The sequence below is a fragment of the Rhipicephalus sanguineus genome, chromosome 9 (assembly GCF_013339695.2).
Source record: "Rhipicephalus sanguineus isolate Rsan-2018 chromosome 9, BIME_Rsan_1.4, whole genome shotgun sequence".
NCBI classification, from domain to species: domain Eukaryota; kingdom Metazoa; phylum Arthropoda; class Arachnida; order Ixodida; family Ixodidae; genus Rhipicephalus; species Rhipicephalus sanguineus.
Window position 1 is genome coordinate 92,833,722 of NC_051184.2, and position 27,330 is coordinate 92,861,051.

Here is a 27,330-nt window from a genome sequence, read left to right on the forward strand (position 1 = left end):
GGGGACGTCCCAGTGACAGTCACCCCCCACCGCACGATGAACACATCCTGTGGTGTTGTCTCAGATGATGACCTCATGGGACTAACTGAGGCTGAACTTGTTGAGGGCTGGAGTGACCAGAATGTCCTGAATGTGAAGAGAATTAGCATGAGGCGCGATGGAAAGGAAATACAGACCAAGCATCTAATCCTTACTTTTGGCTCCAGTATCCTGCCCGAAACGATCGAGGCAGGGTACATCAAACTCAAAGTCAGACCCTACATTCCAAATCCTCTCCGATGCTTCAAGTGCCAGCGATTCGGCCACAGTTCACAAAACTGCCGCGGCCGCTCTACCTGTGCAAAATGTAGTGCAACTGAACATCCGTCCGAGTCCTGCGAAAATGCTGCACACTGTGTGAACTGTGATGGGGACCATGCCGCGTACTCGCGATCGTGCCCATCATGGAAGAGAGAGAAGGAAATAGTTGCAATTAAGGTCAAAGAAAACATCTCCTTCAGGGAGGCACGCAGGCTTATTTCCTACCTACCGAATGGTAGCTTTGCCGATGTGGCGCGACAGGGGGCAGCGTCACAACGGCCTCCGGCGGCTGTCCAGCGCACACGTAGTGAGCTGGCAGTGACGCCAACTTCCCCCTCGGCGGCTGCAGCCAGTGCTGCATCGCCATCTCTAAAAAAGGACCCACCAGCCTCTGAGCAGGTGGGCCCAAAGGCTCTGCCTCCTGAGGCGAAACCTCTTCGACGAACATCCAACGCCTCGCAAGAGGTGATGGACACTAGTTCGAGTGAGGCGGCGCGGAAAGCGCCAAAGGAGCGGCGCGACTCTGTCGACCGCTCTAAGAAAGGAAAAATTCCTATTACGGGGCCTAGAAAGAGCTCCGTAAGTTGAGGTTTCTTTAAACACACAGCACTAACCTTCCATTCAAGATGGATACGCAGGTATTGCAATGGAACGTCAGAGGTCTTCTGCATAATCTAGACGACGTAAATGAGCTCCTGCGTAAATTCAGTCCAAAAGTGCTGTGTGTTCAAGAAACACATCTTAAACCAACACACACAAAGTTCCTCAGACAATATGCCATATTCCGCAGGGACCGTGACGACGCAGACACTTCGTCCGGTGGTGTGGCGATCATAGTTGACAGTAGCGTTAGCTGCAGGCAACTCCATCTGAGAACACATCTAGAAGCAGTCGCTATTCAAGGAGTGCTTTTTAACAAGCTAATCACTGTCATCTCATTATACATTCCCCCAGGCTATAGACTTAGAACTGAATTCCAGAACCTAATTGATGAGCTTCCTGAACCCTATTTACTAGTTGGAGATTTCAATGCACATAGCACTCTTTGGGGAGATTCTCGTTGTGATGCGAGAGGAAGACTGATAGAAAATTTCCTATTCTCTACTGGTGCATGTCTGCTCAACAAAAACGAACACACATACTTCAATGCCACGCACCAAACATACTCATCTATCGACTTAACCATCACATCCAGTACTCTAGTTCCGTATCTTGAATGGCAGGTTATTAAAAACCCATACGGAAGCGGCCACTTCCCTATAGCGATAAGCTTAACAAAACGAGACAGTGGTTCCCCCCAGCTTCCTCGTTGGAAAATTAAGTCCGCAAACTGGGAGCTGTTCCAAGAACACACATATCTACAGTGGGATGACATTGCTTCCTCTAGCATAGACGACGCTGTGGCGTATATAACACATTTTATTATAGACGCTGCTGAAAAATGTATTAAACAAACCAACAGACAAATTAGAAAACGTCGTATACCCTGGTGGAATGAAGAATGTAGGGAGGCAAGAAAAAAACAGAACAAAGCTTGGGCTTTACTTCGCGACCATCGAACAGCTGAGAACCTCGTTAATTTCAAGCAAACAAAGTCGCAGGGCAGACGAGTCCGTCGACAGGCTAGGAGAGAAAGCTGGCAAAAGTACATATCTAACATAAACTCTTATACGGATGAGGGTAAGGTGTGGAATAGCCTAAACAAAATAAATGGCCGGGAAACACAACCACTACCCTTAGTAAATACCGAAGGCAATAGCATGGAAGACCAGGCAGACTTTCTGGGTGAACACTTTCAACATATTTCTAGCGCATCCCACTATAATCCAACCTTCCTGAGGTTCAAGGAACGCGCTGAGCGGGAACGCCTTGAACGAAAGTGCGCAAAAGATGAACCTTACAACCGTCCGTTTAATGTAGCCGAACTCAAGGCCGCTTTGAACTCCTGCCACAACTCAGCACCAGGTGGTGATCGTATAATGTATGAAATGATCAGGAACTTACACCCCGAAGCACAGAATGCACTTCTGTCTCTCTACAACACCTTGTGGGCAGCTGGGTACATTCCAACGTCTTGGAAAGAAGCCATTATAATTCCAATACACAAGCAAGGGAAAGATCCGTCCTTAGCCAGTAGCTATAGGCCAATAGCATTGACGAGCTGCTTGTGCAAACTCTATGAAAAAATGATAAACCGGCGATTAATCTATCTTCTCGAAAACAACAACCTACTAGACCCACTTCAGTGCGGCTTCAGGGAGGGTCGCTCAACACTAGACCACCTTGTTCGCATTGAGGGAATAGTTAGAGATGCCTTTATCCATAAACAGTTTTTTCTTTCCGTATTTCTCGACCTCGAGAAAGCCTATGACACAACATGGCGATTTGGAATCCTCAAAGACCTGTCCGCGTTGGGTGTTCGGGGCAACATGCTCAAAACAATAGAAAGTTACCTGTCCAATCGCACTTTTCGCGTTAGAGTGGGAAATGTCCTGTCAAAACCGTTCACTCAAGAAACTGGTGTGCCACAAGGAGGAGTGCTTAGCTGCACCCTCTTCATTGTAAAAATGAACTCCCTTCGTACGGTTATTCCTCCCACAATGTTTTACTGTGTATATGTTGATGACGTCCAAATAGGCTTCAAATCATGTAACCTTTCAATCTGTGAGCGACAAGTTCAGCTTGGCCTGAACAAAATAACTAAGTGGGCAAATGAAAATGGTTTTAAGATAAACCCCCTTAAAAGCTCGTGTGTTCTTTTTAACAGAAAAAGAGGCCTTGTATCAGATCCTGAGGTTACGCTGGATGGACAACGCTTGCAGGTCAACAAAGAACATAAGTTTCTAGGTGTCATTCTTGACTCAAAACTGTCCTTCATCCCACACATCAAGTACATTAAAACAAAGTGCCTAAAAACAATGAATATCCTAAAAATACTGTCACACACAACTTGGGGAAGTGACAGGAAGTGCTTAATGAACCTCTACAAGAGTCTTGTCAAGACACGTTTAGACTACGGAAGTGTGGTGTATCACTCTGCCGCACCAAGTGCGCTGAAAATGCTTGATCCGATTCACCATTTGGGCATACGCCTAGCCACTGGCGCCTTCAGGACGAGCCCAGTACAAAGTCTCTATGTGGAATCAGACGAGTGGTCATTCAGTTTGCAACGGTCATACAATATCTTCACGTATTTTCTGAAAGTGAATGCACAATCTGAACACCCTGCTTATCCTACTGTAAATGATACAGGATGTGCCACACTATTCCACAAGCGACCGGCACTAAGAGAGCCGTTCTCACTTCGTGTCAGGAAGCTTAATGAAGAAATGGATGTCTCGATTGTTACACACCATGTAATGCCTCCGGCGAGACCACTCCCGCCATGGCAGTGCCAACAAATTGACTGTGACATATCCTTCATCAGAACTTCCAAACATGCTTCACAAGCGCATATACATACACATTTTCTTGAATTACAGGCAAAGTACTGTTGTGCTGAGTTTTTTACTGATGCTTCCAAGTCGCATGCCGGTGTTCATTATGCAGCGATCGGTCCTTCATTTACAGAATCCGGCGCTATGCACCGAGAAACAAGTATCTTCACAGCAGAAGCCTTTGCACTATTGACTGCTGTGAAACATATCAGCAAAGAAAAGTTAGAAAAATCTATTATATTCACAGACTCTCTCAGTGTGGTGAAAGCCATCATGTCTCTCCGAAAGAATAAAAACCCTGTAGTGATGGAACTATATGCACTCCTTTGCACCATGTATGCATCTGGCCAACATATCTTGTTATGCTGGGTGCCTGGACATAGAGACATCGAAGGCAATGTCTTGGCTGACCAGCTAGCCACTTCTGTCCACGTAAATGCTACTAATACATCTATGGGGGTTCCCGTAACGGACCTGAAACCCTTTTTAAGGAAAAAGCTCAGGGCCTTCTGGCAAAGGTCATGGGATCTAGAACTAGATAACAAATTACACTTGATTAAGCCACACCTTTGTAGTTGGACGCCCACTGCAAAGACACGCCACACCGAAGTAACATTATGCAGACTTAGAATAGGACACACACACAGCACACACGCGTACCTTTTATCCGGTGGTGAGCCACCCAGCTGTGATAAATGTGGCCAGCCACTCTCAGTCCTTCACGTCTTGTTGGAATGCCGAGAACTTGAAGTGCTTAGGAGAAAACATTTTCCAGTACCAGTCCGACAGCAAATCCCACTTCACCCAGCAATGTTGCTAGGCAAGGATCCGTTTTTCAAATATGAATATCTTTTAAGATACTTCAAAGAACTTCGTAATTTTCACATCATATACACAGGTGATCCGTAGCACGGCCTCTCAAAAGAGGTCGATGTTGCGGTAGTCTCTTAAGAGAAAGCACCTACCTCAGGCCCTTGGTCTCAAGGGCGTACGTGAGGTTTTCGTGCTACCTCCATGCTCTATTTTAGTAACGCAAGCACTACTGATTTATCCTCACCACACAATTCACGCCACTGTCATGATTTTAGCAATTATACTTTTTACGCACCGTCACTGCGAACAATTTTAGGCCCTTATACAGCCATCTAACATCCTCATTGATCACATCCCATACCATGACCTGGCACTCTTTGGCCACCACTGGCCCTTGTGCCAAAAAATACCATATAACAACAAGAGCGCAGAGCTCCGATATTGAGTTCTCGTCGATTTTTGGCAGCACAGTGTGTTCCGCTGACCATTCGGCGCTGGATGACGAAAAAAACAGGCGCATTTTTTTAGTCCGAAAGCTTCGCCAACGACTGCGGCTCAGCCTCTCCGTGGCCTCTCCTTATAGGGACGCTAGCAGAGGATACCGCGGCGGTGCCCAACAAAATATGGCAGACGCGCCCAGTGTTGTCCAGTGCTCGACATATCACTAACGAAAAGGGTTAGCCCATAGAGTTTCCTACAGTACTTACTAGAGATTCTATCCACTGTACGAGAGCGAACTGTGGCACTGCGATCGTCCAGCCACCATGGGAATGCTCGGTAGCACTTTGGACTTGCTTAGACTTCATGCTGGCACTTGTGGAGTTGTTCATTCTTGTGTTTTGATTTTTGTTTTGGATAAAACAATGGCTCGTTGTGAAACTCGTGAACTGATTTGAATTGGTCCGCCTAAAAGAGTCAATGTGGTGAAATGAGACTTCTGAACTTTTGCTGAATTTCATCTTGCGGCAAAGCGGCACTGCAGGCCACACGGAGCCACACGAAGCTGAAAGAATGAAGCTTAGGCAAATAAATGTACAACCCATCATTTCCATGCTGCCCGAAGTGCCAGGCGTTGCGGCTTCCATAGACAGTAGTGCCAGATTTAAATTTCAATTCAATTCTTTATTTGCAGGCGTAAAACATACAGAAATACGAAAACTAGTTGGACCCAAAGCCAAAGGCTATGAGTCCATCCCCTCTCTAATGTTCTAATTTCTCTCTCATGTTCCATTATGAAACTCTACGAATTAGCCGACCTAGAAGAGCGCTTACGAACAAACTAGATTAGCTAATTAGACCCTGAGACATGTGGGTTAATTCACGAAACGTTGTCACGACAAAACTTTTCATATGAGAAAGTGCCCGCTAGTCAAGATGCTGCACATATTGGAATGGACGGAAGCCGGCCTATAGGGCAATATAAAAGGAAGGACACGAAATGAGAGCAGTAGCTTTCAACTGGCCGCCTTTACGTAGCTTCATCTTTAAGTTGCGCTGTTTCAGGCACTGTTGCACACACTATTAGTAGGAATAACGTGATAGATGATAATTGAAGCGCCAACGACGTGTCTCTCGTTTCTTTTAAATGCGAAGCATTTCTTAGCGAACTTGTGCGACTTTGAGCGTATCTATCTATCTATCTATCTATCTATCTATCTATCTATCTATCTATCTATCTATCTATCTATCTATCTATCTATCTATCTATCTGTCTGTCTGTCTGTCTGTCTGTCTGTCTGTCTGTCTGTCTGTCTGTCTGTCTGTCTGTCTGTCTGTCTGTCTGTCTGTCTGTCTGTCTGTCTGTCTGTCTGTCTGTCTGGCCGCCTACGACTTGTGCTCTCCTGGCCGTTAACGGGATGTAAACCAAAATTGGTATGGCATAACGTGACTGTATGACAATCGTAAATGACAGGTCATAACATTAAAATCATGACACGTGTGTTATGTACAGCATGATTTACATGACATGGTCTCGGGGAGCTCGCGGCCATTTCGCAAGCTTGACATGTAGCAGATTTGGTGTTGTGTGACGTGACTGCAGGGCAAATATAAATGACAGGTGGTAACATGACAATCGTGACATGCATGTCATGTAGGGCATGATTTACATGCCACGCTCATGCGCTCGCGGCCGGTTCGCTAGCTTGACATTGATCATCAAAACTGGTATTACGTGACGTGACTGCATGATGAACAGAAATGACAGGTAGTGACATGACAATAATGACATCCATGTCATGCAGGGCATGATTTACATGCCATTGTCATGGTGTGCTCGCAGCCGGTTCGCTAGCTTGACGTACACCAAAAAACTGGTATTGCGAGACCTGACTGTATGACGAACATAAATGACAGGTGGTAACATGACACTCGTGACATGCATGTCATGTAGGGCATGATTTACATGCTACACTCATAGTGCGCTCACGGCCGGTTCGCTAGCTTGACATACACCAAAACTGGTATTGCGAGACCTGACTGTATGACGAACATAAATGACAGGTGGTAACATGACAATCAGATATGCATGTGATGCTGGGCATGATTTACATGCCACACTGATGGTGCGCTCGCGGCCGCTTCGCTAGCATGACATACCCAAAACTCATAGGCATGCGCAAAGGGGGGGGGGGGGCAGGCGGCGGCCGCCCCCCCTAGTCACCTAAGCAGAGGGGGGCGCAAATTCCGCCCCATACATTAACTTAATAGGGAGGGGGCGCCGCGATGAACCTTCGCCTAAAGTCCCTTGATAAATAGAAAGTAGCGACACTCTCCTCCATATCCTCTCCAAAGTGTCCAACCCTCCTCTCCCAAGTGTCCAAACCTTATCTATATCCTCTCCCAAACGGCCACCGTGCGGGCGCCCGCCCTATAACCCGACTCGCGCCACTTTCCTATGAAGAATGCTATGTCACGCTAATAACGCGCGCAACGTTGGTTGACCGCGAAGTGCCGGAACCTTGGTAGTAACGCGAAGAAAACAAGAAAGAGGTTCGCGTGCGTTTCCCGGGCGACGGCGCGTGAAGCGGGGAGGTGGAAGGCGGGTGAGGAGGGTGCTCGGCGTGGCGACTCGGTTAAAAGAAAGACGGTACTTTCCCAAAAATATCCAGGGACTTTACCTTCGCCCCCTCCCCCCGAAGGGGAACCCTGCGCACGCCTATGCCAAAACTGGTAGTGCGTGACGTGAGTGTATGACGAACATAAATGGCAGGTGGTAACAGGACAATCATGACCTGCATGTCATGATTTACAAGCCATACTCATGCTGCGCTCGCGGCTGGTTCGCTAGCTTGACATACACCAAAACTGGTATTCATGAAGATCATGACATGCATGTCATGTACGGCATGATTTACATGCCACTGTCTTGGTGCGCTTCTGGCTGTTTTGTTAAGTGGATATATAACAAAACTGGTATATCATGAAATCAGTGCGCGACGAACATAAATGGCAGGTTATACATTGTATGTACCAGAATATACGTTTCATTAGCATGGTATATACTATATTGCAAATACCCGCATGCATGCATGACAGCCATACGATATATAGTGGAGTAGATGTCATGACATGAATGACTTCATTTGCCGCAAAGACAAACAAGGCGATGTTGCAGCTCTTTGCTGGCTGCTTCACATTACATCGATTCTCACAGTGCGTGGGATCTGCCGGATTTTTTCTACTAATATCGTACACAACAATGCCTTTCACAGCGCAACTTAAAAATGAGCATTATGGCAAAACAGCGCAAACTACGGGACAGCGATACACACAGGACAGGGCACTGCAATGTGTCCTCTGTGTTTCACTACCCCGTAGTATGCTCGTGAGCCAATAAGCCCACCTAAGAATCCTTACGTTTAAAGATGAGTTAAGTGACATCTAATAATTAAGGAAGGCTTGTGAGGCAATGTTCTTCGCTTGCAATAACTCAATGCTATTGCAGTCGGTGGGCTTCGCCGCCATCACTTATTACTGCTGATGGTATTTCCTACCCAAACGTGGCGGCGATAAATAGTCACCCTGTAGCCGCCGCGGTGGCTCAGTTGTTGTGGTGCTTGGTTGCTGACCCGAAAGCCGCGGGTTCGATCCAGGCGGCCGCGGTCGTGCTTTACTGGTGGCGAAATGCATGATAGAGGCCCGTGTACTGTGCAAGGTCAGCGCACGTTATAGGAGAGGATTGATTGATCAATTGATCAACTCAGTGAGACCTTCCCGTTAAAAGAAAACTCACAGGGTCCCTTATGCAATCGCCTACAACGACTCGAAGGCGAAAGCCATCTTTTCCTTGTTGTTCAATGTATTGACCCTCCTCCTCCCCCCCTCCCCCACTTGCGAAAGCTTTGTTTCACTGCATCCACAATCAGAGGTATTACAAGCTTTCTGCGCCTCCCACGGTTTTGCACAGCCTCCGTGATCGGCCAGCCTTTGACCAAGCGATGATGTCGTGTGCTGACGTCACTAAGATGCAAGCTTTGAGAATGGGCTAGTTGGTAATCCATCTTCAACAAAGAGCGCAGGAGCAGACAACGGAAAGAGAAAGAAACAAAGACAGCGCCTGTCTTTGTTCTTTTCTTTGTATGTTGTGCGCTCCTCAGCTGTTTGTTGAAGAAGTCGCTATGACGTCACAAATTCTTACCATCTGTGCGGTCATTAATAACGTCGTGTTACATTGAGGTCATGCGACTTTAAAATGCCGACTGCACACACACACACACACACACACCACACACACACACACACACACACACACACACACACACACACACACACACATTCACTTGAGTATCACTTGACGTTTGACAGACTTTAATTGCTTACTTTTTGGCATCATTCGTGTTGACGCCGACGCCGGTATCGCGATGTATCGTCAGGTCTCCCCAAATCTTGAAGACACACCGACGGTCAGTTTTCGCGTCTAAGGCTTTCGCCTTAATACGCACCTTGTTCGAGTCCGACTTGTCGGCAGCAGCCACTTCTTTAGCATCTCCGGCGGAGTCTCCTTTCGCACCTTTCTCCACGGGTGAGGCCGGCGACACTGCATCCGCTTCGGCGGCGACATCCGATGCACGCCGATACAACGGTGGCAGCGGAATGTCCGGTGGTAACCACACGGGCCTGTCAACATTCAGTGCAGACAATAAACGAACCTATTCAAACAGGAACTCCGGGATGTGCATTTAGAGTGGTGGCCAAAGGAAGTAATGTAAGCAGTGAACTGAAAAGAGAATAAAGCCAAAATATTTCGGTGGCAAATTATCCTAAGACCAATGGTCGCATTGTGCAACGTCTTCAGTGTAGTCAGGCACAAGCGTAGTTGTACTCGTGTACCAATTTGTTAGGTACACAACTCCCACGAACAGTCCCGTCCATTTTTGTGTAGAGCGGGCCAGCAGCCGGCTTTGCTCTACGGGGTGACACCTTGCGGCGGTTGAGGGTCATACGAAGTGTGCCCAGGAGCATGCGCGGCCTAATAGACGTGCAGATCTCGCGCGTTGCTTTTAACCAAACTTGATGTCGGTAAGCCCTTTGTTTCGCCCGCCGTGCGCATTACCCAAGGTTGTCACTTTTTTATGTGACCGCGTACTCTCGGAGCAGCCAGAAAGCACGCATCATTTGGTCAGAAATAATTTTGCGGCATCGTGATTCTTTGGCATCGAGATGCCGGAAGCGCCCTGAGGCCAAGTGCGTATTCCGTTAAACACCGGCACTTGGTAACGTTGTCACTCGTGCAAAGAAGTCTGCATGTTTCTTAGGCCGCGCATGCTCTTGCGCACACTCCGTAAGACACCGCAAGTACTGCAAGGTGTCGCTAGAAGCGCTAGAAAGTGGCAACATTGCTTTCAATCTGTTACAAAAAGAGGCCGCAGCAGCTTCCAGGTTTATTTTATGCTGCTGATGTCTTATTTGCGGACAGCCGAGATGGTATACAGCGGCTGGTGGATATATGCAGAAGGGAAGGTGAAGCTATAGGACTAGGACTTAGTGTAACAAAATGAGGGTTGATGGTATTCAATGGTCCCATTGATCAGGCGGTGCCCAATACAGGGCCAACAAATACCGAAGGTAAGAGAATACAAGTACCTCGGAGTATGGGCAAATGGGGGTGATAGATACAAGGAGGCACAGGAAGAAGCCTCGGCAGCAAAGGGAAAGTGGAATGCTTCAATAATGAAGCACAGAGCGTTACGGGGATACAATAGGTACGAGGTGCTTCGAGGTCTGTGGAAAGGTGTAATGGTTTCGGGGCTTACATTTGGGAACTCAGTGGTGTGCATGAAGTCAGATGTACAATCAGGACTGGATGGACTGTGGGACGCCTCGCATTGGGCGCTCACGGGAAGACGACTACTGAGGATATAAAGGGCCATATGGGAGGACAAGTATTGAGGCGAGGCAAGCTGAGTAAAATTAGGTTCGAAGAGAGGCTAAGGGATATGAAAGAAAGTAGATGAGCAGAGAATGTGTTCTGGTATTTGTATAGGAACAGCGTTGACTCACTGTGGAGAAAAAGAACGAGGAGACTCCCCAGCAAGCACGCGGCTGGTAGTGTGGGGAATATGGCAACAAAGAGTATTAAGCGAGAAGTCAAAGAGGCGGAGAGGATTTATTGGATAGAAGCGATGGAAAAAAAGATAGCTGATCCCTCCGTCATAGGAATCGGTATAACACGAAATCGAAACGTGTTGTCACAGAAGTAGTTGACTATTTATAGGGCATTGGTATATGAGAGCTTGTATAATGTCTATTGTTGTATGGCACATATAGCACCGCCTATGTGGACGCACCCACGCTGACGCCTAGTGGCACATCTCCGTACCGACGACTAACGCCCATGATCATGATTTAACCCTTGCGGTAGCTGAAGCTGTCAAGGTATACCTGGACACCGCTTATGGTGAATCCCGCGCAAAGATGGCATCAACAAGCACTTGTAAACATTGACACTCGATATGCACTCCTTCAAAGCGTCGTGTCTTCCCTCTAGCCTGGCCGTTAATTCTCACAGGGCGAGCGGGGAAGGTGGTGTGACAGCCAGGCAAGCGTCGGAGAACTATTTTTCGTTATGGATGGATGCTATAGGCGAGGCTTGGGCTAAAGCCGCCACCTCGCGGTGTGTTAAAGCGTTGACGAAATTACACTTCTCCTAATGGAAACGCGCCGAATGGGACGGTCGTAGCAACGACACGTTGCCGGACCTAATTGCGGTGGCAACGAAGTTTTTTTCTTTTCGAGCCTGGTAGCACACATCTCACCGCCCTGTTTAAAAGGGGACGCTCATAGCATCCATCCATCCATCGAAGAGCACTGTGAGAGGAAAGTGTGAAAGATAAAAGGCGCGTTCGTGTAGCCTCCGTTATGTGTTCGGCGGTAGCTCAGTGGGCTCAATGCCCGCCTGCGATCGTCCCGGACCGAGAGGTCATGGGCTCGACTCCTGTTAACAGAACTTTTTATAGTGTTTTTTGCTTTGCCATCTGATGCAACACGTCTGATGGCGTTCATTTTGCTGACGTATTTCAGTGCCGAAAATACGTCGTGAAGGTCTTGGTGGAACCTGGCATAAAACACTTTCGTGTTAAAAAAACGGCTCTGTGCAACTACCGAAATGGCAAGCACGAGATAAGGACGAAGGCATACTATGATAATTCAAGGGGAAGCGTTTTAGTGCTTGAAGTGAGGTCGAGTTGCTTTAGAACACGTAGTTATAAAGCGAGATTCAGTAAAGAAGAAGAAATGTGTACATGCTGTAGGGAAGCTAAGGAAACGATGGAGCATGTTCTGATTGAATGTAAAGATGTCCACCCAGGTGTGTTTGGCCACGAGCCTTCAAGAAGCCTTGGGTTTTAGGGACAACAATGCAAAGCTGAACACGTCCGCGATTGAAATAAGTAAGAGAACGCTAGAGTATTGATGGCAGAAAAGTAGAGAGAAAGGACAAAAATAAATAGTGGAAAAAATAAGGACATTCTGCCGTAAGGGGCAAACTGCTAATAATAATATTTGTTGCGTCAGGAACTTTCTAACCAACAGGAAAACAAGAATCAGCTTACGAGGTCTTACATCTGACCTCCAAGAACTGGGCTGCACAGGCACACCACAGGGCTCCGTAACATCACCAATGCTCTTTATCGAATCATGATTGGGCTACCGAAGGAGCTAGATAAAATCCCAGGAATAAATCATTCTATATACGCGGATGACATCAAGATATGGGTCAGTGATGGCAGCGACGGCTACATAGAACTAGAGTTCTGAGCTTCTCTACAGGCCAGCAATCAGAAGTAGACCACCCAAGTCCCAGGAAAACAAGCAGCAACGCCAGGAAATTAGCATTCATGTACACGAAGGCACAACGATGCCGATAGTCCCAAAAATACGTGTACTCGGATTGCATCAACATTTACTGGCAGGCAAGTTGGTGATGCATAGTTCATAGGTAAAAGCAGCACAAACGAAGCGAAACACCAGGAAGACACGGGACAGAGTGCTGATAACATTTGCTGGCAGGCTAGTTGGCGTAGACACAGAAGACACGGGACAGCACTCTGTCCCGTGTCTTCCTTGTGTTTCGTTTCGTTTGTGCTGTTTTTACCTATGTACTCGGATTATTAATCGAGGCTAACGGCACCAGCGGCGAGATCGTACGCAGGCTAAATGCCAAAGTCATGAATGCGATGAGACTCATTCGCAGCGTCACAAATAAACACCAAGGCGTGAAAGAAGACCACGTACGTCATCCGTCTAATGCAGCTAGGCCTTCGTAATAAGCCGCATAACGTATGTAGCAGCATACCACAGCTGGCAAAAAGCAGAAGCCAACAAAATAAATGCGCTCATCCGGAAGGCCTACAAGCAAGCGATAGGAATACCAGAGTATGCGAGCACAGACCTACTTCTTCAGCTAGGAATACATAATACACTTGAAGAGAGAGCGCAAGCTCAGCGCATATTTCAGCTTGAACAGCTCACTACTACCAAAATGGGAAGAAATATAATGACCAAATTAGGAATAATGTACCATACACAACATGGGACCAAACATGACGTCACCAATACAATCAGATTAAGATCGTCGCTAACCCGATACCGAAAAACATGACCCCCATCACCAACGCGGACGGCAGAAGACACAGAGCCAAAGCATTGCTCAAAGCACACGGCACAAACAGTCAATCTCTTTTCGTAGATGCTAGCCCATACCCTGAACACAAAGCCCACCTTGCTGTCGCGATTGACACGTCGGGCATGTGTATTAACGCGTGAACTGTCACAACTAAAAAGATAGAAGAGGCTGAGGAGGTCGCCATAGCCATAACTGTCACCTCCAACAAACACAAATTCATACTGAGTGACTGGCAAGTAGCTACAGAAATTTCACGCAAGGACGGATTTCACAACAAGCCCTCAGAATCCTCGTTAATAGCCAAGAACTCAACAAAGTAGATGAACACAAATACCTAATATGGTTCCCGGTGCACACAGAGACTGATAGCTCCAATCCCAACGAGATGGCCCACGAGTTGTCGCGAGAATTAACAAGCCGCGCAACCCCCTCCGGTGAACATCCCTGGCGCCGCCGACGTACCACACAGACAGATTTCCAAGCTACACATAATATACACACAACACTACAGAGAGACAGGGAGCGTTCCCCGCACCTCACCCGAGTCTAGACAGGAAACAAGCGTCTGAATACCGACAGCTACAAACGAACTCCTACCCTAACCCTGTGCACCTCCACAGGAGCAACCCACACCTACACCCGGACAACGAATGCAAACTATCCACAACAGAAAGGGCTTCGTATAAACATACACTGTGCGAATGTCCCAACCTATCAACAAGTTCTCCTGAGGCCCTCCGGAGGGGTGGCGGAGGGGTGGCGGCTAATGCTGCTCAGCTCGGGGGTCGGAGACCAAAAAATTTGCAGTGGCTTAGCTCGGCCATGCCAGGATATACGTAGCGTTAGCAAAGGTTCAGCTGATTATTCTGAGCTTTCCAGATTGTCTAGGATTAGCTTGATTGTCATGCTTACTGCTGCTCCAATGACACGCATTCGGCCACATCGTTCAGAACCGGTTGACCTGGCGGCATGGCCGGGTAACGATACCCATTGGTAACGCTAAAGAGCGGAATGTTCTGCTTAACGAGAAAGTTCTTGCACGTTGTACAAACCCGCGCCACGGTTTCACCCAACTCAGGCGCCGCCACTAAACTCAACGTTTCACGCATGGCACTACTTAGCGGCGTCAAGTCTTTCATGTGCCATAGTCTTTCACACACGTCGCACACGTATCCAAACGGATTGTTTACGAAGTCCGTCTCGAAGGTCCGAGTCGCACTGGCGCTTTCGCTAAGTTTCACAGTATAGGCAGTCGATCGGCGAGCCTTGACGTCATCGACGGCGTCTTGTTGTTGCTGCTGCAGAGGTGGTCGGGCACGTCGCTCAGCATCCTGGCGACGCCGCTTTGCTAGACGTTCCTCCCTTTCCTCCAGTGTCTCCGCAGCACGTTTAGCCTTCCTCTGTTCATTCTTCGTACGCTGAACCGCTAATTGCCAGGCAACTACTTCGGGATCCGATAACATAAGCTTCTCGGCTCTTCTGCGCCGTTGAGCAGCATTTGCGCTCTCCTCCTTCATGGCGTTACCCACCTGCAAACGCCAGTCAGAGGCGCTATCAAGCGGCACCAGCACATTGTCAGACGGCGACTGCACAGCGAAGGCGAATAGCTGCGCGCGCCATGGCTACGACGTCACCCCTCTCGAATGCGCAGAGCAGCGGCGGCGAGTCGCGCGCGCCGGCGCCAGTCTGTCTGCCTGGCTACGACGCCACTCCTCCCGCTTTCCGCCACCAGCAGCGGCGAGCCGCGCGCGGCGGTGGCGGAGAGCGCATGAGATGCCGGCTCCACACTCATCCTCGCGCATGCGCAGCACGGCTCATGATGATCCACGCGAAATCGGCTCCAGCTAGGCAAGTGTAGCTAACGCTACAAAATGGCCTATCCAGCAGGCCAGGGAGGCTATAGGGAAACCAGGTCTCCTGGTGTCTACCTGTGCGGTCTAGCCCGGACCAGAAACATGCCGGATCTTGTAATAAAGTTTATTCACTCACTGGGGTTTAACGTCCCAAAAGGGCAGAATGCTAGGCTGTGAATTTATGTTATTTTTTCTCTGTGATAAGATCGAATTAATCGAAGTAGACAAGACAATAGGCCAACTGAAAAAAATGTTTTTTTTATTTTTATTTTTGTCGAGTCTCGTGGCGCACGTCACCGCCCCGTTATATAGGAGACGCTCCTCGCATCTATCCATCCGCCTGTTCGCGCGCTTAGACAGTAGTGAACAGGAGCTCTCCAATGCTCACCGATTGAAACGCGACAATTAAAGGCCAAGTAGTGCACGTACCTTCGTTTCCAGCGTCTTCAGTTGGCATCATATCGGCGTGATTTGACTCGAACGCTTACATCCAACCCAGCATTACCCATAGCGACGTGCAGATTAGCGACATGACGCGGTTATCTCGAGCGAATGCTCATCGCAGTCGTTATACTAAAAAAATAAGGAAACCTGCAACGCTGATTGTTGGTGGGCCAGTTGTTATATACTGAGCGTGAAAAACTGATGTCGCGTTTCAATACGTGCCTACTGTACATACCTGGTGATAACCACCGATCCGGCTAGGCCGTTGAGCGAGAGGGCGCCAGAGACGAGTAGCGCTCCGTTGATGCCGTAGGTGTCCACCAGGATTAGGAACACCGGCGGATACACGATGGCTGACAGAGAGAACGCCACCTCGTACAGAGTGAGCGCCTGGTAGCGCACCTTCGCGAAGTGCAGTTGCAGCGCCATCTCGTCCACCACGACGGTCAGCGCTGTTCCTAGACCTGCACAGGAGCGCAGTTCCACGTCCCTTGATTGCGTATAACCTGTACACGGGAACTATTCGGAAGTTCAGGAGAAGATGGAGGCTTGGAGAGATGAAAAATCCTTGCAGCAGGGGGAGCCAACGTTTCAAAAAGTGGTGCTGTGTTCTGCTGCCTTGAAGAAGACAAGGCCACTTGTCGAAAATGTTGGCTCCAACCACACCCTCTGTACCAAGGATTTTTCATCCTTGTGGGAACTGTCATAGATGTCTCAAGGAGATGTTCCTTATTGGGGCTGCCCCAGATAAGGTTAATGAAGCTTAAGAAACTGGTATAATATATGTTTACCATACCCACTCAGTGTTCGAACAAGACAGAAACGCAGGGGTAGATGGAGTACTGAGGTGGTAAGATTATGAACAAGAAACGTCGCGGGAACGAGCGTTCCAACCGTGCATGCACGTGTACGTATAGGGGTATTCAGACGGGGGAGAAATGCTCGGGGGAGACGGGGGGATTGCGGATCACGTGACCGCGACGTCACGGATTAGCGAGTGGGCGTGACCCCCCCGCGGCTCCTCGGAGGAGACGGGGACCTTTGCCCCGAAAGGACAAACGATCCCACGGCGGTGGTGGATGTGGCGGAATTTCGGGCTCTTGTTTGGCCACATTGTTGCACTTGCTCCTGCAGAGAGCGGCAGTGGGTGTCCAGTCTGCAGTTGGGGTCATCTGTAGCTGGGGTCATCGTCGTCAGCAGCTGGTGAAACGGGCGGTACAAGCCACAGGAGTAGTCTGGTAACACTGGTCTCCCCCTCCGTTCGCCCCGTCCGTGAGAGTAGGGCGCACTTGTGGAGACTTCTCCTCGCGAGCTGACGTCACTAGGTTCCGCCTTCATCCCCCGAGCATTTCTCCCCCGTCTGAATACCCCTTATATGCCTTAAAGGGGCCCTGCAACACTTTTCCAAGTAATCATCGAATGACTTCACTACGGGAGTCTATTGTGTCACGAATCGACTGCCGCAAAAAATTTTTAGAATCCGTCAAGTACGAGCGCAGTTACAGGTATTTGTCGCACGCTTTAAGCGCTTTCTCTCCCAGCGTGCGCGCCGAAAGCTACGCAGGGTGGGCAGGCGGTAGACGAGGGGCCAACAAACTACGTACGTCCGTCAGCGCGCTTCATGACCTTGAACGCTTTCAGTACTTTTTTTTTTTTTTCGAACGTGCGGCTTACTTTGTGTGATGGCGAGTGCGCGCGCGGGAGCGTCGTGGCATCCCGCGGCCGCGGCAGCTCACGTTGCTCAAATCAGCCAATGGCCGTGGACTGTGTGACGCGGTCATCTTGGATTATGGCATCATGGATCGAGAGAAGAATCAGCCTTTGCTAGCTGACTGAGAATTAATTGTCAATGCCAGGCCGCGTGCAGCGCTCTAATGTTTCGCTCACATGCTCTCAGGAGCCTCGACTACCGATCGGCAGCGTTTTCTGATCATGCTCAAAAAAGTGTTGCAGGGCTTCTTTAGGATTGTCTAAGCAAAGCACGGTCCCAAATCGACGCTATCTGCATCTCGTTGACCACAGAGGTTCGTATTCCTAGCGGCAAAGAGGATGTTAGCAAGGACACGTACCGCACAATAGTCCGATCACGGGAACGATGGCGGCCAGACTGCCCAGGGGAAAGCAGATCACTTGGCCTGCTCCAACCAAGATGGCGCCCGCGACGGAGAGCGAACGCAAAGATAGGACGCGGCTCAGCGTAGACGTCACCGGCGCTGCGAGGATTCCATGCCACGTTAGCGACACTCATTTTAGCACGGCAAACATGGCCCGACATTTCCTTTATGCAATTATCTTGCAGGCATATCGTTGTTTATGTTCTATAGACGTTTGAATCGATTGCCGAGTCGTACATCACTCAGTGGTGCCCATTTTGAGCTGATGATTGCCCACTTCGCTGTTCACCCTACACTTCTTCCAGGTTTCCAACCGGAGGTAATGAAGCTGGTAGCTTCTTGCAGCCATTTATACAAAATGTGTACGGCAAAAGGCGACCGTGAAGTGTTGGTTGTAGGAAACAATAAGTGGCTCTTTATTAGAGGAAGATTATACAAAAGCGGGAAGGTAAAAGACGCTTTCCTTTCTGATGGTCACACTGTAACTGTATCCGCCTCGTGCATCGGTATGGTGGCGCCACCGCTCGGCTAAGGCGGTTGTACCCTCTCCCAACCCCCCATAGGATCTCATGCATTTTGAATCAAGTTTGCGATTTCGTTGCGCAAAAACAAACTAGCGCCATCTCTCGACAATACGCCACACCGACGACGCAACACGTCCTCTTGCTTCCACCGACTGGCCACGCTCCAAGCTAACTCATCTCTCCACTTTCTTTTATTTCTTTCGGTGGCCGTGAGAGCGCGCGCTGTGCACTGTGCTGTAGCGCACCCGACAAGACCGGCTGGGCTCGTCGCTTTCGTCGCGTCTTCCTTGAATGTTGCAACGTTAATATTGTGTTAAGGCGGTGGCCACACGTCGGACGATGAGCCCTGATTTCGTTCAGCTGCCATCTCATCAACGGCAATGTTTCAGACGCCTCAGTTGTGTACTTTTGTCCGTTGGTTGCGGGACAAGATGGCCTCCTGCAAGACCGCGTTTTTCCAAGTCAGCTGTGTGCGTAGTTCTCGGCGTCGTAGAAGTTTGATGACGCGAGGACGTCAACTGGTGCTATACATCGTGGGAACCGCTGAAGTGACTGCAAGCTTGACGACATTGTGCCAGAATATTCTAGCGTACTGTACGCGCACGATTGTGCTACACTTAAAATACCGCGCTTGGCCTCGAGCGTCAACCTGGTACGCCTGTGTGCAACAAGTGTGTTGTTATCGTTGTTGCGTCGGTTAATATTGAATTGCAATTGGAATACCGTTCTTGCAAAGGTAAGTGAAGCTGTAAGTAGTTGCCCTTCTATATGCTCGCTACTCCACGAACATTACTTCTAGAATCGCATTTTATTTTGAGCTGCACGTACCAAAGGAGAATCTAGCATACGAGATACATTGCACGCGTGCGCATTTCCTATATAAATCTGAGTAATGCCACGCGTGCGCATTTCCTATATAAGTCTGAGTAATGCCATGCTCAATTTAAAGCGCATGTGTTAGAGGATTGTGGCTTCAATGGTGAAAGTGATTAGATATTCCGAAATATGTGATTGCAATGCAGTTAGAACTTTCTCATATGTTGATACGGTCTGTGAACAAAAACAAAGACGCTGTGTGAATGTTTGTTGGTCATTTGCTACAGTACTTTCACGCATTATTATGCAGCTGTGTGACGGCTGTTAAGACGTTCAGCAAGTTAGATTTTGGTTTTCTTGGCCTAGTTGACTGCTACGAGTGTTGGGCGAAGATAAAATCGCGTGTCTTTTGTGCGTTTCTTAAGCAGGCATACAGCCGTAATAGTCATTGTTGTTGTACTGTTTGGGGTGTTCAAAAAACAAGAATGCTGTTTTGTACTGCAACAATTTTTATTTCATCTGTGTTAACAGATCACGCAAACAACTTGGACACATGCACGTAAGAAACGTACGCAGTGCATCGCGCGCACGCATAAAAAAACGGGCCTGTCATTTTAAAACAAATAATATAGAACAATGGACGTAACAGACGGCATGGTTGTCTAGTGGAGCAGCGTCGGCAGTACAAATATCAAACTAGAATGAAACATGAATAGAAAAACGGAGAGTAACAGGCGCTTTACCCACGGCTTCTCTGAGCCGCGCATATCCACCTATCGCCACCGTCCGCCGTTGGTGGCGCCACCAGTACCACTGAAAGCAGCAGCGCACGAGGCGGATAGCTCGAACACCCGACACCTGAACGGCGGCCATTTGTGGATGAGGGTGTAGTAATGGACACGGAGAGAGGAAGACGATAGGGGGGGGGGGGGGGGGACTACTGACATATGTACAACGGCGGAGATATGTCTCATAGTGTTGGCTGCATTTTGCGGAACAGTCTTCCCGTTCAGGTGCAAGCGCGTACTTTCTCACTCAGCTGAAACGTCTTTACAAAGACCTGTAATAAATGTCGAAATACGCGAAATATAGGGTGATCCTTTTAGAGCTGAAACATCACGTGCAATGGGCGTTTTCGGCGATGCGCATGACGTGCAACGCCGAAAAAAAAGAGAGAGAGAACGAAAACGGCGAAATGCTATTTGGAGCACCAAAACGAAGCGCGCGTGCCGTACACAATGTGTATGCCAGTCTGTAGATGAAGGCGTTCATCCAGGCGACCGAGCTCTTGGTGCTTGTGGGGAACGCTTCTCCCACGGCACGGAACATGACGGGCACCGCACGACGCAGCAGCGAGCAGCAGAACACGTTCCAGGAAACGGCGGCCGCGATTATCCAGCTGTGGCCGCTGTCAGGAGCGAGGACATCCGGGTACTGCTGAGGAGACGGCGGCTCCTGCTGCTCGGCCGACATGCGTGCACCCTACGGGGAGACCCCCTGCGGTAGCATAACGACAAATCTGACGACCATAAAGGGTCGTTCACACCTGCCGGTCGTGCGACCAAATTAGTCGCAGAGCGACTGGTCGCAAACGGTCGAAAATGGCCGCTTTGGTAGCGAAGCGACTGCTTTGGCTCAATTGAAGGCTCATGCACACCAGCTACTAGCACCAGCCGCGCGACCATTTCCAAGTGTCGATCAAAAAGCGTGTCTACGCCACCGATGTTCCCACCTGCGTGCGACGTATACCCGTCGACACACTGAATTCACGTCTGCTCTGATGTGGCTTGCAATGCAATTCCCCCGTAAAATAACCTAACGTTCTGTTCCAGCACATCTCATTGGTTCAGAGGTTTGCGACTGCAGTCGCGCTACTGAAAAACCGAGCAGCGAGTGACTGAGCCAAAGCAGTCGCTGTCCGACCAAATCGGCCATTTGCAGCCATTTTCGATCGCTTTGCGACTAATTTGGTCACGCGACCACTGCTAGTCGCAAGTGCGAACGAGCCTTCACCCGCTGCTCGATTTTCCAGTCGCGCGACTGCAGTCAAAAACCTCTAAATCAATCATATTCGTAGGAACAGGACGCCAGCTTATTTTACAGGGCAATGGAAAGGCAAGCCGATATGCGAGCAGACGTGCGCTGTGTTCCCTTCAATGTTTCACCAACACGCCCAAGTTTCGACACTAAGACGTGAGTTCTGTGTGGTGAAGAGCACAGGTAGCACTCGCTGGTGTGAACCTCGGTTGCCTTGAGTCGCTTTTGGTCGCCAGTCGCAAATGGTCGCGCGACTGGTGCTAGTGGCAAACGCGACGCAGTTAAGCTTAGTTTACGTAAGCACAAGCAGCTAAGCTGGTGGTGCCACCATATAGTGGCAATTCCCGTTCCTAATGCAATTCCCGGAATTCCCGTTCCTAATGCGATGACGCGGGCTTCTTGCGTGCCGATTTTACCTACTACCAGGACAGGACAGGAGAGAAAAGTGCATGACAGGACGGGTGATAGTTGGAGTCGATCGGCGCCCATCCTTTACCGCACTTCTCGCTCCTGCCTTCGCAAAAGGTAACGTTGGAACATTTTAAGTAAGAAAGTATCACCATTTAGCTCGGCAACGTGCTTTGTAAAGTCAAGACAAAGAACGCGAATTCCGGTGTGCCAAGGTGGCTTCACGGCAGTTCTTCACAGTTATGCAGAGAAGCTAGCTTTGTGGCACTGCATGGTGTCGATGGCGATCATTTTTAGAAAATTTTCCGCGATGTTGCGGAGGCCGGAGGGTGCTGGTTATGCGCGAAAAAATACGGTACATGTTACGAATAGAGCCGGAACGTAAACGTAATGTCGTAACTATGTCACAGCGTCCCTGATTTCTCGTGTTTCCTGCTCTAGCTGGCGGTACTAGTTTGGGTTTCGATTGCAAGCCGACCTTCCAACTTCGGATTTCAAAATTGCATAAAATGGGTAGACCTACAACTGTGTAAATACGGTATATAAGTTCCTAGAGGAGTTTATGCCGTAACGATACAAACGGCAATAGAATGTTTACAGTATAAGCCTGAAGCTTATACAGCCAGATGCTTCATCGGAATTTTCTTTTTTCTCTTTTTCAGCGAAGCTTTATGTGGCTAGGAGGTGGGAAAATGTGTCGGTCTGTGAGTCCGTGAGCGCGCACAAACTACGATGAGGACGCAATGCTAGCATACGCTACTTCGAAGGGCCTCCGCGCTTGCATTAGCTTCTCTTCTGGTTTTTTCAGCATGCATATCTAGGGATCGATACCCATCGCAGCATAAATCGCTACCCATGAAATGGTTTAGGTGTTCCTAATATCGTTTAAGCTAGCGTCACCAAATGCAAAGTTTGAAGCTCCCATCTCTTAAATGCGATGACAGAGAAATCGAAACTTACAACAGGAAACGCTTCGATAGACGCCAGCTCGTGATAAAAACCGGGGCCGAATGTTTCAGTTTCGCTGGTTAACCGTCTGTACGGGGTGCTTGGGTCGTGAATTTTTCATTATTTCATTTTTTTTTTATCGCTGCATGTCCATGTGCTTGGGCTCTTATATCTGTTAACTGAGACAGGAACAAAGCTTAGCAGGCCAAAGCGCGTGCTCAAAATTAACCATGACGTCATTTATTGTTCGAAGTGTATATGATTTAGGTGCTGATGCAGGCACGTAGCAAGGGGAAGGGGAGCCCTAGGGGATCCCCTTCCCCTCCCCCCCCCCCCTAAATAATTATGGATGGGGGTGTTTTACCGAAAATAAATAATGAAAATAGGTGTTTTTCTCAAATAGACAAGGCCGTCAGCAAGTGCCCACCCCCCGAAAAAAAATCCTGGCTACGGGCGTGCGCTGATGTAGACTATACGTTGCGATGTGTTTGATAACAAGCTGCCTTTCGTTCTAATTTTTGTTACAAGAACACTTCTCTAATTCCTAAACGCGCACCAAACGTCGTGCTTAGGAAAAGGGTGGCGAGATGTCGCCACCAACGTTCATGCTGCACTCTACGTCACCTCGCAAGACGGTATTCCGCGAAGATTCGCACGTTTGCGCAGCATAAAAACTAAACTTCTAGAACAGGAACCGTACCCGATCCGTGGACAGCGCTGTCGCGATCATGCAGGCCAAATATTCCACTGAAAGGCGAAGGTCACACAAAGCAACAACGTTTGCACCCCAATCCAACTTTCCATGCGCAGTTTATGACGTCGTAAACATGACTGTCAGAGAATTAGGCCTATACCTTATGTGCGGCATCGCTGAACTTGCGCTTACCAGTCGACGGACGACTGCGGTTTTCTCCAGCACAGCTCCTCCGTCGTTTCCTCGAGGTTCCTTCCTGTCGGATGCGCTGTTAGGCACACGGTCTACGGCGTCATCACGGCGACAAATTACATCGCTGAACACACCGCCACATCAAACTGCCTATTCTTCTTCTTCTTTTCAGCTCAGGCCGAACCATTCTGCTGCCCATCCCTCAGGGTGGGTGTGAACAAAAATTTTAGGATCTACATCTACATCTGATGCGAATAGTCGTCAGCTGTGAAATCTGACCAAGATTGCGGACATGCAGGTCGCAGTACTGATGCTGTAGATATTCAACCATTTTGTATGTAAGCTGCACCTGTAAAAAAAAGGAAGGAAACAGAAAAAAGGAGAAGGCAGGGAGGTTAACCAGAAACACTTCCGGTTGGCTACCCTACACTGGGGGATCGCGGAAGGGGAATAGAAAGACGAGAAATAGAGAGGAGGGAAGAGAAAAAGAGAGAGAGAGAGAAGATATGCAGTGCATTCACTACAGCGTGCGGGATTGCACCACAAGTCAGAGGCGTTCGCATAAGCCCGTCGTTCTCAAAAAACACAAGAGTGCTTTCACTGCTTTGTGGGCCGTCGAGAGATGTGGACGGTGCTGTAGTAGCACCTGCACGGAAATTGGCCGATCATCCAGTCACCGCAGTGCGTTGGACAGTACTTGTCTCTCCGAGGAAAAACGAGGGCAGTGGCACAGCAAGTGTTCGATGTCTCCTTCGGTGCCGCAAATATCGCATGCCGCGCTGTCAGTCCTTCCGATTAACGTTGTATATGCCTTCGTAAAAGCAACTCCCAACCAAAGGCGATAGAGAAGCGTAGCTTCGTGTCGATGAAGGCCGGATGGAGGTTGGAGTTGCAGTGAAGGGTTCAGTTGATGTAGTTTGGTATGTCTGATGCTTGGTGCTGCACCTGTAGGACTTCAAAAAACGCCAGGCCTGCGCTGAACCCGCAGCACAGTCACAGCGAAAGCTGGAAGAGCGGCGTTTCTAGAGTCCATTGTAAGCTCTCTCGGGGCTACTAATACAAGTACACTAGCAAAGTACCCACTACGCCATAAATCACAATTTTTGTGAAGTTGGGAACCACCTACTAAGCCATTATCAGTCATTCTGCGGAGAAGCGAGGCACCAGCTACACGTCTGTAAGGCATTATGTGCACTTTGTTGACGCGACGACTGATGACGATGAAGAATTATGGCTCAGCCCTTTGTAATGGGCGGGAAGCTTTAAACGGCCCACCAGTTACGCATTTTGGATGGGGTGACGCCCGGTCGCTATTTCCCTCTCCCCTCATGCTGTATAACATACGTTGACGCAGGGCTGGGCAGAGATACTCAGAAAAGTATTCCGGAATACAGATATCGAAATACATGAACTGGAAGCCTAAAATACAGATACTGAGATACATTCGCCTTTAACGTAACGGGATATTTCGGAGATACTTTTGCAACAAGACGAAAAAAGTATTCCGGAATACAGTTACAGCGATACAGATACCGGAATACTTTTTTTATTTCAAGGATGCTCATACCACGCAAAGACACCTATTAGTGCAGCATAATGTTGTAATTAAAGTTACAGCGCATCGAAACGTTCAGTTCATTTATTTATTCATGACAGTACCCTCAGCGTCATTAAGACATTGCAGGAAGGGGGGGGGGGGCGGACAAAGTACATAGTTAGTAATAATGACATAATTACAAGTATCAATTGCAATAAAAATACCCTATTTCACAGCAACAGTAACAAGGATTGGACACCGAAATCGACATACTTGGCGAACAACCTAAGCTATGCTAGACATAGCACACTTTAAGCAAATCACTGGAATCATTAATGAACACCAGTGAATTGAGAAAAAGCACACATTTATTTTGAAGATCTGCTTTGCTGAGAAGGGTGCTGTGTAGGCTTCTCAAATGGGCTGTCTTCTAACAGTGTCCGTTCAGCCTCAGCACAAGACTCACGAAAGAAAAAGTGTCTACCGCTGAAGGCGAGCACAAAGTCCAGTTATAGCAAATTTGTTTAATCGTCTCGCAAGTACGTTACTGTTGCAGTGTTCATACTCATGTATTGCTTTCTTCTACATTTCTTTTTGTGATGCTCCCCTTACTCAATACTCCCCGTGGAGCCTGTAAGGTACTTGTAAATAAATAAATAAATACCGCCTTCATAGCCGGATTGCCCTGCAGCGTGCCGATATCTCTTCTCGGGTCATCTAGATACCGAAACACTTCCGCCTTCACTTGGGTTGTTCTGACTGTTCAGAATCCGAAGTCGGTCCCCATCTTCGGAATCCTCAGCCGTCTGAACCTGTCGGCTTCAATGAAGCTTTCACCACCACCGACGCTACCAGCACCCATTTCAGAAAGCCGCAACAGGCGAAGTCGGCTCCGGCGGTGGGGGAGCCTGCTACCACAAAAGACCATACCCTGACCGTACCCTCACAGGAACGGACCCTGACATTGGAGTGGTGGCTGAAAGCGCGTCAAAGATAGCCATCTTCTAGTCACTTCCGCCGCGACTACGGGAACTGCTTTTGGAAGTGCCGCCGCTTTGAAAACTGAACGCACGCGAAGCATTGCAAAGCTTGTTCCAAGGCGGTATCCGCGCGGGGGGTCGCGAAGTAATGGCTTGCCACCCGAAAAAAATTAGGAATGCTGCAATGAACTTGAGGGACAGCGACTTTCGTCGACAGAGGCCGACAACACTGCCCCCGCGATTCTGCCGTCAGCGGCGTCGCGCACTTTACCACATGGACATTCTGTGCTTGAGGGGAAGCCATCGCCACCCTATCTGTCGGCGACCGGCGGCGCGCCTTTGCTTGTCTTGGCACAAAAAAGGAAAAAAAAAAAACGTCATTCCCCCATTGGAAACACGCCTCAACTCATTTCCGACACACAAAAGAAAAATGTAACGAGATACACGTGTCCTGCATAGTATCGCGATACAAGCGATACATCATAAATGTATTTCACTACTGAGATACAAATACATTTTTCAAACGTATCTCTACACAGAAATACAGATACTCAAAAGTATCGCTGAAATACTATCTCGATACTCTTGTATCGCGATACTGCCCAGCCCTGCGTTGACGTGGGAGAGAGAGGGGGGGGGGGGCGAAGAACTTTACCGAGACCCCGAGGAAATGGATCATACGCTTATGGGCTTCCTTGGCAACCAATACAGGTGCACTTACGAAGCATTCAACAACCTACTCGTTGCGCAATTCGCATTGTGTGACGCCTGGTTACAGAATTCGCGTTGTGCGACGCTCGGTGCTTATTTTACTCTTCTACCACGCTATATTGCATATGTTAATGTGGTTCCTTCCCGACATGAAGCTTGTATAGGACCTTTTCGCAAAGCAGTTTCAAGCACCGGCATGGCTCAGAGGTTGAATACTGGGCTCCCACGCAGAGGGCCCACGTTCGAACCTCGTTCCATCCTGGAATTTTTCTCTTATTAAATGCGAAGCATTTCTTAGCGAACCTCAGGCACTTTGGACGTTTCTATCTACGTATCTATCTATCTATCTAGCCGCCTACGTCTGGGCGCTCTCCTGGGCGTCTCCGTAACTTCGATTA

At 48.7% G+C, this 27,330-nt stretch overlaps 1 protein-coding gene across 1 annotated transcript; it reads right to left on the minus strand.

Annotated features, from left to right (window-relative positions):
• Positions 1-81: 81 nt before the first annotated feature.
• On the minus strand, positions 82-20,898 carry LOC119405735 (monocarboxylate transporter 2). Its single transcript, XM_037672570.1, has 5 exons — positions 20,661-20,898; positions 18,041-18,184; positions 16,207-16,435; positions 9,494-9,668; positions 82-126 (listed from the first exon to the last, which is right to left on the minus strand). Exons 1-5 carry the CDS (start codon positions 20,896-20,898, stop codon positions 82-84), a joined length of 831 nt encoding a protein of 276 aa, XP_037528498.1.
• Between the last annotated feature and the right edge of the window lie 6,432 nt (positions 20,899-27,330).